The following is a 20,052-nucleotide window of genomic DNA, read 5'->3' as shown; positions in this document are numbered from 1 at the left end:
TTACACTATGATTAATTAAATAACGCCACTTAAAAAGAGCATTATTTAAATTGTAAATGAGGCTTTAGAGCACATGGGAAATACAAATATATACCTCATTTATACGATATTTCATTCAGAGAATTTTAAATTTATGAAAGTATTGTACATTTCTTGTCTAAAAACACAGTATGTAACATAAAATTGTATGCCACTGTTAGATTCAAGGCCACTGTTAGGAATGGTAACTATTTGTGCCCTACTGTTTTCATGGATGTTCCCAGGGACTATTAAGGTTCCTCACTATTCTCTGTTTCTATTTAACTGTTGAATAATTGGTAATTCTTCAGTTATCTCCCTCACAGACATTACCACTTTTAAGTGGCTGACTTCTTATCTGTCAAATACTCAATAAAGGAAAAATTAAAGGAAGCCTGGAAAGCAAATTACCAAGCCTATCACATCTGCATTTAAAAAAATCATATGTAATTATAAGTCATTAGGCTCTGGTTAAGTGTGACTTATTTATAGCCTATAGAATAAAAATGTAGACTGAATAGCAGGGGTCTTATAACAGCTATTTCCCTCAAAATTTTTTCCTATTTAAAGACTCACAGAAATGTTCTGGGTGGTCAAAGCCCCCAGAAGTCTACAAGGTAAGAGACATAACTAATCTATGATAAATTTAACCAGAAAAACAAAATCTCTCTGAATGATAAATTTGTTGAAAAGCAAACAGATAAAAATGTAGTCAATCCACAGGCTAATGATTTGAACCTAATATAACGGGGCACACAACATCTTGGTCTTCCCTTTTAGAGGTTATATGATACCAATGAACATATATTCAGATTGGATAAATCCAAATACCCAATGGTTTTAACTCTGTACAAATGTCAAAATAATCAATAAGTCAGTTGACCAGCAATCTTTTCATAAACTTCATTAATTAATGAGATATCAGTTGAAGTTGAAGTTCTACTGGCCATACCACTGGTATCTGAAACTGCTTATTCATTGTTAAACAGTAGTTTGAAAACATGGGCTATATTAGGGTTAATCGCGTTCATTTTACAATCAATCCTCCATCACACCAGAAAGATAAGAGTACAGGAAGCAGTGGGTCACTCTATTGCTTACCATGCCTTCCATAAACCAGATAATTTCCTGATTTAGAACTTTCCCAGTCTGAAATTCTGGATTTAAGCTGTTGATCAATACCAATGATCATGAAGCCAACAAGTAGAAATTTTAAATTTGTATCTATCACAGATTTTCCTTTTTAATGTTGTTATTTACATTGCATATGAAAACCAGAGCAAACAGTGTCAGCTAGCTTCTCAACTAGTGAGTTTGAATGTGTGTATATTGGTGTTTGGGTGGAGGCTGCTTTCGAAAAATTTGAGACCTTTTCACAAACAGATTCCCCACTCTGGGCACATCAGAATCTTGCAGGATAGAGGTAGAGAGGTAGTGTCTGGCCCATTTCAGATTGAGAAACACTGAACTAGCCTTAGCATGGGAAGATGTTTATAGCTTGTTATCAATACATGTATAAGGAATGCTAAAATTTTTTTTAAATCTTGGAAATATCTTAGAATATAAATGATTTATTACCAACATCATTGCCTCGAAACTCTAAATACAAGATATTTAGGAATATAACTTAGAACTACATTAAAAAATCTATCAAAGGTTTCTCCAGAACTGATTTACATAAAATTATCATCAGTAAGATCTATACCTTATCCCAAATCTTTTTTGAATTTTGCATAATATGAATTATCAAGCTTTCTTTCTATGTAATTAAAATTTCTAAGAATCTACACATAATTGCTTACATCAGATTATTTAGAAACTCATTTACTTTGTATGTGACCAACTTAGAAAGCATACTTTAGGATCACTCTTTTACCCAATCAAGATAAAAAAGATACCTTATAATTTTAGTAGTTTGGTTACAGAAATTTATATGAACATTCCTAAAGCTTTGCGGCCAAAGCCAAAAAAGAAAAAAAAAAAAAAAGAAAGTACAGAAAAGCAGAGTAGCAATAGCAGGAGCAGCAGCACAAAGCATGCAGTAAATGTAATAATACATCACGAAAACAGTAGCATGTACTGCAACCACAGGCAAAAAGGATAAGAGATAGGGGTAGAGGGCATCGGACGGGCACACAAGTGCAATAGTCTCTTACACGTCTGCCTTTGCTAGCTGGAGTACAGGATGGAGAGCGCTTCAACAAAGAAAGGAGAATACTACGTTACAAATATTTACACACGTGACTCTCAATGACTAATACTGTATTAACAGACAAAGTATATAAACATACATATAAAGACACATTTTTGATAGGTTGAAAGTACATGTATTTTCAGGAAAAACTGGAAGACAGGAAAGTAAAGAAACAGTTCCTCAGGCTAGGTCTAAGAGTGGTAATAAAGTTTTTCACTAGACCTTGCACAAACAGTCACCCACCAAATAATGCTCCATCAAGCTATGGCCAATTTCCTTTCTGGAAAGGTCGGTAGTGGCAACTTGAAATGGGAGCACAAAAAGGTCTAAATAACTCTGATTTAGTGCTAGTAAGCATTTAACAAAATATTTAATTAACTAGTCTTGCTTCAGACGTTTATCTACCAAATTCTTGCTCTTTTCAAAGATGACTCTTTTCAATGATAAGAGGTAAATTAGGCCTTCAGAACTACTGATGTTGAATTAAAACAAAAAGTTACTTCAACAATATTGTCCATCCTGACTAGATATTAGGCTTAATCAAAAGAGGGACCTTCACCTTTCTGACATTAAAGAATTAAGTAATTCAGAAAAAGTAACAATAAGTAGATAATTATATAGAAATATTTTTCAAGTTTTTGAAATTTGGGATGCTCAAGTAATAGAGTTTCACAAATATATACCATCCCTACTCAGGCAATTTCCTATATTCAATTCAACCTGACATTTACTAAGTGTTTACAATATGTCAGGTACTTAAAAGATAAAGAGGGTATGGCAGTTCACAGACTGGTGGGGGAGACATCATGCCATCAACAATGTGACAAATGCTATAATAAGGGCATGTACGAAGTTTGTATGGGAACCTGGAAAAGGGATGTACAAGATTTTTATGGGGACCTAGAGGAGGGAATTTATAAACTGAGTCTATAGGAGTTACAGAAGATTTCAGAGAAAACCTCAAGGATAAGAAACATCACTGAAGATGATCAGTTTTACTTGTACAACAGCTCTGACAGATTGGTACACAGGAACTATTATTTCTTCCTGTAGGAAATTGGGATGGAAGGTGACTTAAACACTGTGTCCCAAAGAGTTAATAGCAAACCAGGATTAGAAAGTCTGCAGATTTCTCAACAGGTTCTTCTTAGTCCAGTCAGTCTTCCATTACGGTGGAGGCTAAAGTCTCAGGTTCAAACCTGGTTATATTCCTTCAGTGATTAACAGGAAGTATCTGTCTCCCTCCACACTCCCCCAAACCAAACAACCAAACATTAAGTAACTCAACCCTCAACCCTTCCTCTAACATTTAACTCTCCCTTCTCTTCTTTAATAATGATAATAGCTAACTTTTATCATATGTAAAATATATACACGTACTTTTCAAAGTACTTTACATATATTAACTTTTTAAATCCTCATAGAAGGATTAATATAAGGTAGGTGTTATGATCCCAATTTTAAACATGAAGAAAACAGATTAACTTGCAACAGGTCACAAAACTGGTTAAGTGGTAGAGTTAGGATTCAAACCTTCTCAGTCAGATTTCTCAAAATGGTATACTATCACTGTCTCTACTTCCTAGCCTCTCAATTCACTTCTCAATACTGTACAACTTGGCTTCTGCTTTGATCGCCCTAATGAAATGCTGATAAGATCAGTATCTCCTGTTTGTCCTAGGGTACCAGGTATCTCCGATTGTACCTGAGGCTGCTGACCACTCCCTCTTAAAACTCTGTACTCCCTTAGTTTTCGTGACACGACACTTTCCTGAGTCATTCCCTGTGACCATGGCTCCTCCTTCTCTTACGTGGAGTCCTATTCCTCCACACCCTTCTCAATGTGAGAGATCCCAGGTTTCTGTTCTGACTTACTGCTTTTCTCTTGCTACGATCTCTCCCTGGGAGATCTCAATCTATTTTCAACTACGTTGATCATTCCCAAATTTCTACTGCTAGTTCACTCCTTTTCCTTAACCTTCTGACTCATCTAGAAAACTATCTGCTGGACATTTCCACATGGATGTCCCTCAGGCACCTCAAACTTAACTTGCCCAAAAGGAAACTGGTCACCTTTCTCCTCTGTTAAGCCTTTTAATAACTATTACATATAAGACTGATTAAATCTAAGCTCCATAATATCTCCTTTATATTCCCATGATATGCAGTCCATATCTTTTATTATTGTACTGCTCCCATTGGTGTTATAATTATTTAGATGTTTGTCTTTTCCATCAGACTCAGATCCTTAAGGGCCGGAAATACTGTATTATGCTTAGCATAAAGCTTGTAAATTTTAAAATTCTTCGTAAATATTGAATGAATCCTTCTGAAATTCTACAATATTTAACCTAAATATTTCTTATGGCATTTATCATTTTCTACTTCACATAATACATTAACTGTGTATTTTTTTCTAATAATAAGATAAGCATTTTGAGGTCTACTTCTAAGTCTGATTTATCTTAGCATCTACCACTGTGCACAGCAGAGTACCACACATGTAAAAAGTAGTAAAATATTTAACATAGAGAAGCCCTTAGTTTTTGGCTATCCATACTCCTAAAGTCTAGAGTATGTTAAAACCATGAGAAAGAGCAGGAATAGCTCAAAATAAACTATATTACCACTATACCAAAAACAAGTCAGAATGTCTCTCAAAACTATCTTTACATATGAAGGACAATAAGTTTTCTAAGCTGGCATTTAGTATCACTAAGCTAACAGTGATACTAAATCACCATTGTAATAATGTTCTTCTCCAGGTGGCTACCTAGAAATCAGACCATTTTTATATTTTCAATAGAAAAGAGCAAATTACACTTTCCTGATGGTGTAATTAGAGGAAAACATACACACTCTTATACATACCCACACATACCACGGTTTTCTATAAACACTGAAACTGATTTCATAGCAAGCACTGGAAACCAGTACATTTTCTTAATATGCAATCATATACCTTTTTATATCTATCTATAAATTGCCACCAGAACTTTAAGGCTGATTATGGAAGGTAAGCACGGTAAGCAGAAACCAAAAGAAGTAATTTATCTTGTGGACGCAGAATTTGGCTAATAGATTTTAAGGTTCAGTTAATGAATGCTAGAGGTCTTATTTAATAAAATACCGAAGAGGTAAAAGACTATGTAGTCATGGTTCTTTCCTCTAGTTACCCAAATATATTATTGATATAATATATGATATATAATATACAATATAACATACTACCTAAACTAGAGAAGAATTGTATATGCCAATCTTCTGAAATGTGAGAGTTTCAAGTCAGGTTGTGCTTAACATGTGGAAGTTTTAAAAAACAAGTATTAAAGGAGGAAATTATAGAAATGTCATAATTTCTCAGAAGGATCTAGGCCTAGCTTTGGTCATAGGATTAAAAACTCTTTACAACGCATGTTTTAGAAATTTGTCTTCCATTGATTCTCACGTGTGATCAACTTTTCCCAGATACAGCTAAACCTATGCTGCCAAGCCCAGATTTCTATGATTGGTTATGACAGAATATGAAAGAACCTAGGAGGGAGAACAATGTTAAAGGCAAGACATAAATGAAGGAATCTAGGAGCCAGGACTGAAATTAAATATTTTGGGACATCTTAGTAAGCTTCTATATGAGGCCAAAACCAAGAGTAGAACTCAGCTTGCCAATGCTCCCAGGCTACTCTTCTCTTAATATGCCAGAATGCAAGAAAAGAACACGATATTAGGAGTACTGGACAGTTGGACTAAAGGTACTATCTCTATTCCTTTATGTCTGACCTTTATATTCTAGAGCTTTAATTCCTTGATTTACTCTTTTCCTCAGTACACTAGAGTAAGGCAACCTCCAAAAAGCAAGCTGATACATTCGCATTTGCCAGATGAATGGGCAAATTCCATTTTTGTGAACTTAGGCTAAATGAACAGAGTACAGAACTGTAATTTAATAAAACTCAAAACTTACCTAGCATGTGTTTCATATATATGACAATACGTTTATCAAATATAAACAGCAACTCATTCATTTATATAACTATAACTAGTATTCCTTGAATATAGTCAAGTCAAGCATTTTGGGGGTTCACTTGAGAAGGAGAAAATGAACTGAACAGAATGGGAGGTTCCTGTAAGCTTAGTCTGATGATCCCTGGATCTGCTATCATGGGAATGAAGGGAACAGATGGGGGAAAACCTAAGCTGCTGAGCTCCATTTCCTCCCCCCACCTGCAACCTGCAGGATGACGCTGGGCCTAATATGCAGTATCACAGGCAGTCTAGGATTGGGCACGTGGGGTTGAGAAGAAAGATGAGGGTAAAAGAGGAAATAATTTCCACAGCAGAAGGGATCCTGGTATCTGTTCGACTGCTATCTCAATAACTCACATGGGAGTGCCTTACCCAAGGGACCACTAATCAAAATGGTCTCAGTTTCTTTCAAAATTAACTCACCCCCCCCCCTTTTATCTGCCCTAAAGAATGCCATGTAACCCTTTTGTCAACACTTCCCTATTACTCCAAAGACTGAGAATTCTAAAAAGTCACTCTCACTAATGGGAGAGTAACCTATCTACTAGTGGGAGTGCTGTGGTAAATAATTACTGAAACCACTGGACTAAAGATATTCTACGGTTCTCTTCTCCTTGAAAAGTCTATTATTCTACAGGTAGAAAACTCCAAACGCTGAGTTACAGAAACAAAATGTTGAGAATGTATTCTGCTGTGCCTGAGTCAGAGGGAAGGAGGGACTGGTGTTACATACACTCTTTCTCTTCTGTCAAGAGCTGTCTAAACAGTGTAACTTAAAAGGAAAGCATCTTGTTCCAAATGTCTTCCCATATTGCCCCAAATCCTAGCATTCATCCGAATTTTGAATAACAGGCAAAACATACTGAGGAAAAATTAGAGGTAGGAGAGTGATTAGGTGTACTGTTTAAGTAAAAGAATTATAGTTTTAATAGGCCTGTGTGGGAGGGTTAAGGAAAAAACTAGAAGGTAATTTTGGGGGAGGGGCGGCACTGGTGATAAAGCTCTGAAGAATTGGAGGGCAGTATGAGGGCACTAGGTTACTGGGGGCAGATGGAGAAGGTCAATGATGTGTGGACACAAAAGAAAACTTCATTTGTGCAATTTTGCTTAAAACTAACCTTATTCCCTCCTACACCTACAAATTCCACTGCAATTCAATTCCACTGCAATTCAATTCCCTCCTATACCTACAAATTCCACTGCAATTCAACATAATCTTTTTCTTTTCTATACCAATGAGATAGAAAACAGAAAAGAATGAGCAGAGGATGTGTCCTATGGATTAATTAAGAGACAGAGTCTACTTAGTATAGAGCGCAGTCGCATATTTTAAACCTCATGCACAACAACGTAACTAGTTTGGGCACAAAGAACAATCAAGATTTATTTTAATCCTTAAGAATCCACATGCCTATGAGAAAGGAAGCTACAGAACTTGAGCTTTATACAAAACATCTTGGATGCTGAACCCAAGCATGCCAAAGATTGAATACCATGATTCAAAACAACATTCTATTATGACTTTGAAGGTGAAACGGATGATAATGCTGGGAAGGGTGGTGACAGTTACAAAGTATGACGAGAAATAAGAGGTTTATGCCATAAAATATGAATTAAGAATACAAAATATTTTTTTAAATGGGAGGTTACTGCTGGCCTTTGCCCTGACACGTAAAAATCATTTCCAGTGGTAATGTGATTCAACAGGAGGAAAGTATAGTGATGCACATTGGTGGTAAGTGGAAGGCTGAGTGGTGAAGAGCTAAGAAAGTACTTAAGTGAAATTGAACTTGTGGACAAGAAAGGAAGCTAAAGAGAACACAGCAATGGAGGGGAACTGGTCTATTAAGAGTAAGGAAATAATAACCAATATTATTGAGGGTATTACATATGCTGTTTCTTTAAATTCTCAAACAACCTTATGAGATTAATACTATTATTATCCTTGTTTGTCTGATGAGCAAACCAGTGCATAGAAAGGTTAGATAACTTGCTCCTAATTATATACCTAGAAAGTGGCAGAGGCAGGATTTGAATCAACTTAAGTGCTTAAGCAATAAATTGAGAGGAAAGTGCTTAGGAAGCAAATGAGAGAAAAACCACGCCCTTGAAGAGCGTGGAGCCTGAATCATAAAGATTCAGCAGCCTTTGTGAACTTAGTTGCGGTTTACTTTATAATAGGAGTTCCTTTGTACTACTTTACAATTTACATGTATGTCTGAACTGTATCTATGCTGGGTAATAGTGGGTGAAGGGTAAGAAAGGGTACTTCTGGAGGAAAAGTAAAAGTGGGAAACAGACACTACAGCTGGATGGTGGCAGAAGACAGCATATGAGAGCAGAGATGAGATAGGAGTGGGCTGAGATGTGCTTCTGCTGAGAAGAGCTAACCTATTTACCAAAATACATACTACTCCTGTGTTGTACATTCAAAGATTTTTGTGGGAGAAAAAGGGATGTAGAGAAGAGTTTATTAGAAAGAAAAATGAAAATGGTCTTCTAGGAGAAAGGACAATTAAAATATTTGTTCAAACTTCCTTCCCATTCTTTTTAAGGTGAATGTTATCTGTATGGAAATACCATACTGAGTATTTTAGAATAGTAAAATATACATCAGATTATAACATCAAATATTATCGTACATCAAGAGTTCTCTTTTTATCACACTGCAGAATTACCTAGTTTGATTATTTGTCTCAAGAATAATAAAATAGTTTCCATTTAGAATGGAAAGGTGCACACTTTGGTATAAATATTTCAAAGAAATAAAAAATCACTTAAAAATATAGATCAGGAGTTTTCTTTAGTAGAAAATTATGCTTAATACTCTCCTCAATATAAGAATTATATTTAACAAAACACAAAAAATAAAACATTTAAAGAATTTCCCCTGGTTTAAAAATAGTTATATGCACAATATTTGCATTTGAACCCATTTTATTTCCAAATTTCTGTAAAGATAGAATGTTCAACAGGATAATACAATGCTTTACAACAAGAATTATTGTGCCATTTAATGTGGATTAGAGAGAACGTATATGTCAGGTATTTCTGTAAAGAGAGGAACACTATACATTAGGAACTTCTAAATTATTAAATCTATACAATTAATTTAAGAGAGAAAATGATAATGCAGTCAATTTATAGTGAATATAGTACATATATTAACTAAAATCATTTTTTACATTAGAAGAGAAATTCTGTCAGCATTAAAAATTGATCTGTACTCAATTATTGTGTTATGATAAAATCTACTGGAAGAGTTAATAAAACGTGTCACTTGTTCTGATTATACCACCAGAGGTTTACTTTTAACTAACATATAAACTAAATAGTAAAGTGCTGAAAAGAAAAGGGGAATGTGAAATAGAAATTGCCATGAAAAACAAAAATGAGCAATTATTTATATCTATATATCTATAGTGACAATAATCAAATAAGCATTCCAGTCTTCAGAATTGTTGCAAAGAATGGAACTATAGAGATTCTCTGATGGACAACACATTTTTAAAAGTACATTTTTACTTTATTATATTTAATAATGATAACTCTTCATTGTATTTAAAGTAAGAAAGAAGCACATTTTGGCTCACAAATTATCAAGTGTGATATTTCTAAAACTGACTGCATTACTAGGTAAATTCTTCATATCAATTCACTGATCTCTTTTACTGAAGGATGCATTGGTTTGAAAATCAAAGACTTACGTCATCCAAAAAATCAATCAGTGAAGATGAGGAAGAAGAAAAGGAATCCTATTTAACGAATACAGCAATAAAAAAATAGAAAATATGGATGAAGCAATTTAATAAGAACAAATAATAAATCAAAAATTTTGTAAAACAATTGAAAGGCAAATGACATTAATTCAAATAAATAAATGAGAAAAGCAGTCACTGTCATTGTTTCTCAAGAAACTTAGAAATTCATTAATTACTTTTTAAAGTGTGATTCTTTTTTCCTTTCCCAAAAGAATGAAATACAATTCATATACTGTGCTCAAAATGTATTAAGCTGAAGCTCATTAATAATCAAATTAAATGGAAGCACTCCAGAAGGTAACAACTAAAAGTAAGCAACAGAATCTCTGCCTCTAATTGTTCCTGCTAGAATGTAAGCTTCTTGAGGGGCAGGACTTCGTCAATTTGGTCACTACTGTATCTCCAGCACCTAGAACAGTGCCTTGCACAGAGACATACGATTATTTGTTGATTAAGATATAATCACTAACTTAAATTTTCTGACATAAAAATATACTTCATATCTTAATTTTTTTTTCTAGCAAAGAATTTAAGTACCAAAGAATGACAGAGTCATATAATCACTATTTCATTATAATGGAGTGCGCCAAATAAACTCTATGTAATACTTTTAACAAAAAGCATTCTTTTGGTATACTTCTAAAAAACTGAATTGATTTGGAACTAGAACCAGCATTGCCCTATTGTGAGCTCTGACATTTTCACTTGTTTTTTACTGTGGCTCTATGCTTTGGAGAAAAAAGAAAAGTGTCAAAATTATTTAAAGTTAGGATTTGTTCTGCACTTACTGTTCCTCAGGGAAAGAGATGAAATTTCTTTTAAATCTTATCAACGACCCTCTTATTTAGCTCTTTCTTAGATTTTTCTTAAACACAAGAAGAGTTTATGATTAAAGTTTCCATAACATTGCAGAACATATTCCTTTCCTAATACGTTTTTGTTTATATAAGATTCTAGGTCCTCTTATATGGGATGCAATAAAAGTTTTATTGCAAATAAATTTTAAATCACAAAGTAAATTTTAAATTGACTGCAGAGGATATATGAAAAGTTTAATACTTACTTCAAATTGATCCAGAGCATCGGTAGGCGTATTCAAAAATGCCAAGAAAGAATGCTGTGAGTCTTGGTGCTCTATACCTAGAAGACAGCAGCAACTTTTTTTAAAACTAGAACAATTAAGACTAATTTTCATGGATAACCTTTCCTGTCTGAATCTATTAAAAAGCTGCTCGCAAACTACTGTATTTTAAAACCAATTAATATCATTAACTCCACATACTTAAAAAACTAAAATACATTAGTGTTTCTTGGAATATCACTCAATAGTTAAATTACATCAGACTCCATGAAATACTTGTTTCTTGACTTACTTGAGTTCCTGAATTTCTTTTCCTATACAGTACACTGTAAGAAGCACATTAAATGTTTTGGTACTCTTGAGAAAATTTTTAAAATAGAACCCTCGTTATGCCTGATTTTTCTAAGGTAATTTATCACCAAACAAGGTTTCCTTTTTGAAATATTCTCATCAAGCATATAGTATATATTAATATAAATAATCTTTTATTAAAAAATGCAGTGATACAACAAACTTATTTAATTATGAAAAAACTTTTGCTAAGGCCTCAATCTGATTTCATTTACTGTTTTATTGACAAAAATTGCATGAAATTAAAAAATTTTGTCTGGGAAAAACTAGGGTTGGAGAATGAGGACTCCAAACCCTAGCTTTTCTCAGACAAATTAAAAAAAATTCACGCATACCTCTTGGCTATGGCATTAACTTTAAATACATGATTTCCAAATTAATTCTTAAAATACACATAATGATAAATACTAGGGAGGAAAAGGAGAAACAACCAAAACACATTTTTGATCTCCATATCTTTTAAGGAACTGATATCAACTGATAACAAATTATGTGCTTTTTGAATTACTCTCTAATAGTATACCATAGTTGCCAGATAAGGCAGTATGTTCAGAAATTCATTCCATCAATGAATATTTATTGAAAGCCTTTTATTTGCCAAACCCTGTCTAGATACTGGATATATAATAATAAATAAAGCAGAAAAACAAAATCCTTGTCCTCATTATATAAACATTACATTGTATTATTTAAGTAGACTATTATCTTACAACATATAGTGAAATTTTATTATTCTGCAACGTTCAAATTCCAAATAAAAAGCCATACCCATAGGTTAGTCTGCAATGTGATAAACGATTTCTTCTTTTGCAAGTTTAGATCTACTTTAAAATGATGCAATCAATGCCAGCTGGTGTGTTACAGTAAGTCATATTCTTCACTGGTCTCTTTTCTATATAAATTGCCTTTAGGGCCACAGGTCCTCCATGTCTTATATATTCTTTTTGCTCTGCTCACTAAATAATGCAGCTCCTTCCACTCTTCATACATGAAAATTAAGCTTGATTCTCATTTTAGCATGATGCTTTGTACTCCTAATCTGAGTTCCTAATTCACTTTTTCTGGGTTCCTTCCTTCCTTCTTGTTCACTAGGAAATTCAATCAACAAAAATTTATTGAACATCTACTACTTTTAATGGCTTTTTCATGTTAACTCCTTTGTGTGATTACCCTCTTTCCTCCACAATTTTAAAAGCAGATGCGGAGACCCAACCAGCTTTACGTCACTGTGTGTCATAGGACAGGGAAATGATAAGGCAGCACATAAGTACAACATAGAGCCAATTAACTAGTTCAGTATTCAGTCAGGAATACTGTCAGGAAAATGAATTTCTAACAGCTATATATAAGAGATCCTTTCATTAAGATAATAACATTCTGAATTTTAAAAAATTAAATCTTCACATTCTTAATGCCCATGTTATGGAAAGAACGTTGAAGTTCATGTAATAAAGCTACCAAGCACTCTGAGTTACTTTTTACATTAATGAAAAAATGCTCAAGTAATGTTTTCAAGAAAATGGGAATAAATCCTGGAAAATCCCACAGGGCAAACAATTTGAGTATCAAACATGGAAGAAGACACCGAAATGCCCAAATAATTCTTTGTCATTGAATTGCCTTTCTAATACTGGATTAGGTTAATCTTTAGTTATTTCATACATTATTTCGTCAACTACCCTGAGAGTGAATCCCCTATAACATTTGAGAATAGTATAAAGTATATGATAAAAACAAGTTTTTCCAATCACAAAAATATTGTTCATGATATAGTCCATGGTCCTGAAAAAACAGTCAAATTTATGGCAAAGTGAGTCTTCTGTTAAGAAATCTTTAAACAACGCGTATCAAGTAAAACAAAATGACTCAGGAGACTTGTCTACCAAATATGTGCGTGTGTGTGTGTGTGTGCGCCATATACATATACATCTATAAATGAGTGCCAGAATTGTGTATGTGAACAATTCTCCTGCCTACACAATAGGCTGATTCTTATATAATAAAATGTATTCATAACAGAACATTAAGTCCTCGTTGATGCAAAACACATTCCCATACCCTTTTCAGATCTAAGCTCTTCAGTGTCCTTTATCAGTTGTTCAATTTCTGATAGTAGTTCCAAGTTCTTCTTCTCTGAATCTTTTAGTTTACTTAAGGGAAAAAAAGGAAAAATGTCATTATTTATATTGTTGGTTAGTGAGCCATCATGTATGTAGTTGAACTTAATTGGTTTAAATGTCAGTCATGATAATGTAGGGAACTGAAAACTACTGCAGGAAGGACAAATCTAGCCTGTCATCTACTCTTGCGTAAATAAAGATTTACTGGAACACAGTCAAGCTCATTCATTTATATGCTGTCTGTGGCTGCTTTTGTACTCAACAGCAGAGTTGAGCAGACAGAAACTATATGGCTTACAAGCCCTAAAGTATTTATTATCTTTCCTTTTATAGAAAAGTTGCTGGCTCTGAGCTACATTATTAAATTAAAAAATGTCATAAAATCAAAGGTTAATTTTAGAATTCTGTTAGACTTCTTTCATAGAGAACCATGAAAGTGACTAAATATATAATTTTCAGTTTGACTCACATTCCTGATTTATGAACAAATGTGTAAATTTATATGTCCTAAGCATAAGCAGAAAGATCACATTTATTCCAAATTACGATACAGAGAATGACATTTAGCAGTTCTTTACGTTGGGATCAATTCATATTATCCAAAAACAATTTTTTTCCATTTTCAATGTTACACTAGCACATTTCAGTAAAGCATACTTAATTTATGATTGGATAATTCATAGCAAGAATTTATAATTCAACTGGGGTGCTTCATACCATTAAAAACGGAATTTATGGGACTGTATTTCTTTTCATGACTGAATGCCTTTGCAACATTTAGTATTCTGAGCACCAAATGGATTTTTCTATTTATATTTTGATTTGTAACATGAACTTTCTACTGTCCCTCTGTATCACCTTATTCCTCTATAACTTATTCTTGAACCAATCTAATTACGAGTTTCCTTTTATCATTTATTTATTCTGAGTATGATTTATTCTACTGTTGTGGTAAGAATGGAGGGAATGTATCCATTAGCTAACTGTCCTGGACCTGTGGGCGATACACTTTTTTTAATACATAACATGAAAGAAAGGATAATTTAAGTATATTCTACCTTTATGAAATTTACCATCACTCGAAACTTCATGTGTAAAAAAATCTATGGTAGAGGCCAGAATTTTCAGATGACTATATTTTGTTCTGACTCTATGCTGCAATTTTAGACTAATGTGCTATTCTTGAACAAAAGATTATTTTGGATTTAATAGAATAAAATTTGAGAGTGAATTTTACAAATAAGGGGATAAGTAAATAACAGAATATTAATTAGTACTATTAATTCCACTTTAAGGACAAGTCAGATAGAAACAAAGCTGTATTAAAATTGCATCACTGCACACAAGGCCTAAAATCATCAATTCATTTTCAAATACTCATAGTTTTTTTCTGGTCATCACTTAAAAAAAAAAAGGGGTAGGTAGGAAACTAAACGTGTAACTTCTCTCCAGATACTTTTGGACCAAATTAGAAATCACTCTAGTGGGACTATATTATTCAGTCTTACCATTCTGTTATGATGTTAGACGCTTTAACTTTATTCAGCTCTTCTTGGATGGCCTGCTTAGCTTTTATTTCTGCATCCAGAGCTGACTGCAACTCCAGTCTAGCTGACATATCCAGTTTTGCAAAACGACGCATTTTCCAGGGCATATCCTATGAAATAATATGACTGAGGTTTTAGCTCCATTCGATTTTATTTTTAACATTTAAATTTAGTAATATAAGTGAATTTGGAAACTACTTAAAACAACTATCTTTCCCTAATTAAAGAATTAAAGAGAACTATTACTTGTGAAAATATATTATTTTTCATTAAATTCAGAAATAACTGTAGACTCACATTATAAATGCATTTATTTTTTATGGTTATTACCATTAATGGCTAGCCACACAAATTATAGTTAAGCAGCTATGTATTATAATTTCCTAAACTGGAAAAACGTTGAATGATTTCTCATGAAAATCTTTACAGTAGGCAAAGCCTAGACAAACTGATGTAAGCACTCAGATTTAGTACAGTGTTTTCTGAGCCTTCCCACCGACTAATATAATAAGCCTGCTTGCTAAATGGCAGAGCTTACTGTTGCTCGGGTACCCAAGCTGGAGTTTCTTAAAGCTTCCAATTCTTCAGTCATTTTAGAAGCTAAGGCCTGAAGATATCCTCGTGCATCCTTTTCATCACTGACCCTAGAATATATGCAAATAAAGACAGAGATCAAGTACCAAAGTAAAATAGAAAACTTCAGTGAGATATATATTATTTTAAAGCATCATAAAGAAATAAGTGAAAAGTGACAGAAATTTGAAGATGTTCTTAATATCTTCTTTTAAAGGTCTACCACAGTACTACTATCTGTCAAAAAGTGGGAAATGGTTTACTGAACTGTTCAGTTATTTACAGATAAAGGTGGCCACGTTTAGGAAGGTCCAAATTATACATATCTGATAAATCAGTAAAACTCACCCTTGAGCCACGGAATTAATACTCTTTTAATCTAACATTAAACATACACACACATACACACATACACTCACATGACTTCTAAAGAATAAGATTTCTTATTAATTAGATTCCATTTTTTATCTAATGAAAACACAATACACCCTTCTTAAAACTGAAGTACACTAAATTTAGAAAGTTTAAAGTATAATATTTTGTAAAAAAAAAAATTCTGTGTTGTAATAAAGCTCTTTTGTTTTCTAAAATGGTCAATGATATAACAAAGAGAAAAGATTAAAGTCTACTGAAACTCAGTTTCTACACCCCCCCCGCCCCCGCCCTGCCCCGGCAGCGCCCCAAGGCACGTGGGATCTTAGTTCCCAGACCAGGGATCAAACCAGGGCCCCCAGCAGTGGAAGCAGTGGAAGCGTGGAGTCCTAAACACTGGACAGCCAGGGAATTCCCGAAACTCAGTTTCTATTTACTATTTTAAGGCTATCTTGCTGATGTAATTATATGATTTTAGAGAGAAATGTTTTAAAATTCTATTCAATAAAATTCAGGTCATTGAATAGCCATGAGGAAAGTATATTTCAGGTAAATCAATATGTATCTGTGATGCATACAGCAGACAAGTTTAAATCTTGAGGCTTGATTCAGCATCTGTTACAATTTAAACTCCTGAGGAGTTAAATTCATCTGTCTACCTACATATCACTCCATATCTACATCTTAAAGAGGCCCTTTAAAAGAGGTTTGATCCCTTCTTCTCTCAGATGGGAAAGTGCTTTGGAGGACAATCAAAAGAATAAAGGAGCAAATAAAATCACTGTTAAGAAGTTGCCCACTCTAGTGATAGTAACATATTTGTAGGCTCTACATACATGTATATATGTTCATAGCCTTTTAAAGTGGCTTAAGAAAATATTAAGAAAGTTTGTGTACTTGGATGCTGTTTCCTTCTAAAATTCTTTAACTTTCGACACCACAAGTGACCACAATCTTTTAATTTAATCACCTAATCTATAACATAAAGAATAAATATAGATGGGGGAAGATTGTTTTTCCTCCAAAGACATTTTTTATTTTCCTCTAAAGACACTCACAGAGTAGCAATTAAGAAAACTATACTACCATTTAACCAGGCTAATAGGCCTCAGCCAGTGCTGGTTTAGTATCTATCATAGCTCAGAGATCTTGGCTTATGCACATTTCCAGGAACCTATGAAATCCAGTGTGTTTTATTCACTTTGGAAATCAAATAACTTCATGTAAATTGCTATAATGTTGTGTGAAATATTATATAAAAAACAATACCTTCTAACTTTGCTTTTTATTTACATCTTGAATACATTCATATTCCCTTACCACAGTGGTCTTCCACTAATTCTCAACTTTTGATTAAACCTATGTCTATTTTTCCTGGCTACAAAAAATTACTGATGGGAAGGGTGATGAAAAAAGAAAAAAAAAAGACTCGGTCAACTACACGCTAATGCCATTTAAGTTCCACTAGGCCCTAGGTCTTGCACAACAATTCCTTTTCATAATCATTGTCTACTTCCAACCTAAATCTTAAAAACATTGCACTTTCCCCAGCCCCAACACCATCTCTTGCCCCTTCCTTCTAGGCCATCTGGTTAAGCTTACACTACTCATTCTCTTAACTTTTTTTTTTTTTAAACAGTTTTAGGAGGAGCTTCAAGATGGCGGAAGAGTAAGACGTGGAGATCACCTTCCTCCCCACAGATACATCAGAAATACATCTACATGTGAAACAACTCCTACAGAACACCTACCGAACGCTAGCAGAAGACCTCAGACCTCCCAAAAGGCAAGAAACTCCCCACGTACCCGGGTAGGGCAAAAGAAAAAAGAAAAAACAGAGACAAAAAAATAGGGACGGGACCTGCACCAGTGGGAGGGAGCTGTGAAGGAGGAAAGGTTTCCACACACTAGGCAGCCCCTTCGCGGGCGGAGACTGCGGGTGGCAGAGGGGGGAAGCTTCGGAGCCGCGGAGGAGAGCGCAGCCACAGGGGTGCGGAGGGCAAAGCAGAGAGATTCCCGCACAGAGGCTCGGCGCCGAGCAGCACTCACCAGGCCGAGGCTTGTATGCTCACCCGCTGGGACGTGCGGTGGCTGGGAGCTGAGGCTCGGGCTTCGGAGGTCAGATCCCAGGGAGGGGACTGGGGTTGGCTGCGTGAACACAGCCTGAAGGGGCTAGTGCGCCATGGCTAGCTGGGAGGGAGTCCGGGAAAAGGTCGGGAGCTGCCGAACAGGCAAGAGACTTTTTCTTGCCTCTTTGTTTCCTGGTGTGTGAGGAGAGGGGATTAAGAGCACCGCTTAAAGGAGCTCCAGAGACGGGAGCGAGCCACGGCTGTCAGTGCGGACCCCAGAGACGGGCATGAGACGCTAAGGCTGCTGCTGCCGCCACCAAGAAGCCTGTGTGCGAGCACAGGTCACTCTCCACACCGCCCCTCCCGGGAGCCGGTGCAGCCCGCCACTGCCAGGGTCCCGTGATCCAGGGACAACTTCCCTGGGAGAACGCACAGCACGCCTCACGCTGGTGCAACGTCATGCCAGCCTCTGCCACTGCAGGCTCGCCGCGCATCCGTACCCCTCCCTCCCCCTGGCCTGAGTGAGCCAGAGCCACCGAATCAGCTGCTCCTTTAACCCCGTCCTGTCTGAGCAAAGAACAGACGCCCTCAGGCGACCTACACGCAGATGTGGGTCCAATCCAAAGCTGAACCCCAGGAGCTGTGTGAACAAAGAAGAGAAAGGGAAATCTCTCCCAGCAGCCTCAGGAGCAGTGGATTATATCTCCACAATCAACTTGATGTACCCTGCATCTGTGGAATACCTGAATAGACAATGAATCATCCCAAATTGAAGAGGTGGACTTCGGGAGCAACGATATATATATATTTTTTCCCTTTTTCTCTTTTTGTGAATGTGTATGTGTATGCTTCTGTGTGTGATTTTGTCTGTATAGCTTTGCTTTTACCATTTGTCCTAGGGTTCTGTCTGTCGTTTTTTTTTTTTTTTTTAGCATAGGGTTTAACACTTGTTATCATTGGTGGATTTGTTTTTTGGTTTGGTTGCTCTCTTCTTTCTTTTTTTTACTACCTTAAAAAATTTTTTTTAATAATTATTTTTATTTTTTATTTTAATAACTTTATTTTATTTTATTTTACTCTATTTTCTTTTATTTTATTTTATCTTCTTTCTTTCTTTCTTTTTTTTCTCCCTTTTACTCTGAGCCATGTGGAAGACAGGCTCTTGGTGCTCCAGCCAGGCGTCAGGGCTGTGCCTTTGAGGTGGGAGAGCCAAGTTCAGGACACTGGTCCACAAGAGACCTCCCTGCTCCACGTAATATCAAACGGCGAAAATCTCCCAGAGATCTCCATCTCAACGCCAAGACCCAGCTCCACTCAACGACCAGCAAGCTACAGTGCTGGACACCCTATGCCAAACAACTAGCAAGACAGGAACACAACCCCATCCATTAGCAGAGAGGCTGCCTAAAATCATAATAAGTTCACAGACACCCCAAAACACACCACCAGACGTGGACCTGCCCACCAGAAAGACAAGATCCAGCCTCATCCACCAGAACACAAGCACTAGTCCCCTCCATCAGGAAGCCTACACAACCCACAGAACCAACCTTAGCCACTGGGGACAGACACCAAAAACAAGGGGAACTACGAACCTGCAGCCTGCGAAAAGGAGACCCCAAACACAGTAAGTTAAGCAAAATGAGAAGACAGAGAAACACACAGCAGATGAAGGAGCAAGGCAAAAACCCACCAGACCTAACAAATGAAGAGGAAATAGGCAGTCTACCTGTAAAAGAATTCAGAATAATGATAGTAAAGATGATCCAAAATCTTGGAAATAGAATGGAGAAAATACAAGAAACGTTTAACAAGGATGTAGAAGAACTAAAGAACAAAAAAACAGTGATGAACAACACAATAAATGAAATTAAAAATTCTCTAGAAGGGATCAATAGCAGAATAACTGAGGCAGAAGAACGGTAAGTGACCTGGAAGAT

General features: G+C 35.5%; 1 protein-coding gene across 13 annotated transcripts in view; it reads right to left on the bottom strand.

Annotated features, from left to right (window-relative positions):
- The window catches only part of CDC42BPA (CDC42 binding protein kinase alpha), a 320,248-nt gene that overhangs the window by 49,115 nt on the left and 251,081 nt on the right, over nt 1-20,052 (bottom strand). For 5 of the 13 annotated variants that reach the window (XM_036865565.1, XM_036865615.1, XM_036865588.1 and 2 more), the window contains 6 exons: nt 15,637-15,742; nt 15,060-15,208; nt 13,490-13,581; nt 11,063-11,139; nt 9,946-9,993; nt 2,175-2,213 (listed from right to left, as the gene is read on the bottom strand). In XM_036865565.1, the coding sequence (XP_036721460.1) occupies nt 2,175-2,213; nt 9,946-9,993; nt 11,063-11,139; nt 13,490-13,581; nt 15,060-15,208; nt 15,637-15,742 (511 nt within the window). The remainder of the gene's footprint in view (nt 1-2,174; nt 2,214-9,945; nt 9,994-11,062; nt 11,140-13,489; nt 13,582-15,059; nt 15,209-15,636; nt 15,743-20,052) is intronic. The other 8 variants (XM_036865582.1, XM_036865625.1, XM_036865663.1 and 5 more) reach the window with 3 other exon arrangements.

The sequence above is a fragment of the Balaenoptera musculus genome, chromosome 1, assembly GCF_009873245.2.
Source record: "Balaenoptera musculus isolate JJ_BM4_2016_0621 chromosome 1, mBalMus1.pri.v3, whole genome shotgun sequence".
NCBI classification, from domain to species: domain Eukaryota; kingdom Metazoa; phylum Chordata; class Mammalia; order Artiodactyla; family Balaenopteridae; genus Balaenoptera; species Balaenoptera musculus.
The sequence above is the reverse complement of the archived record's forward strand: the minus strand, read 5'-3'. Positions and strand labels throughout refer to the sequence as shown.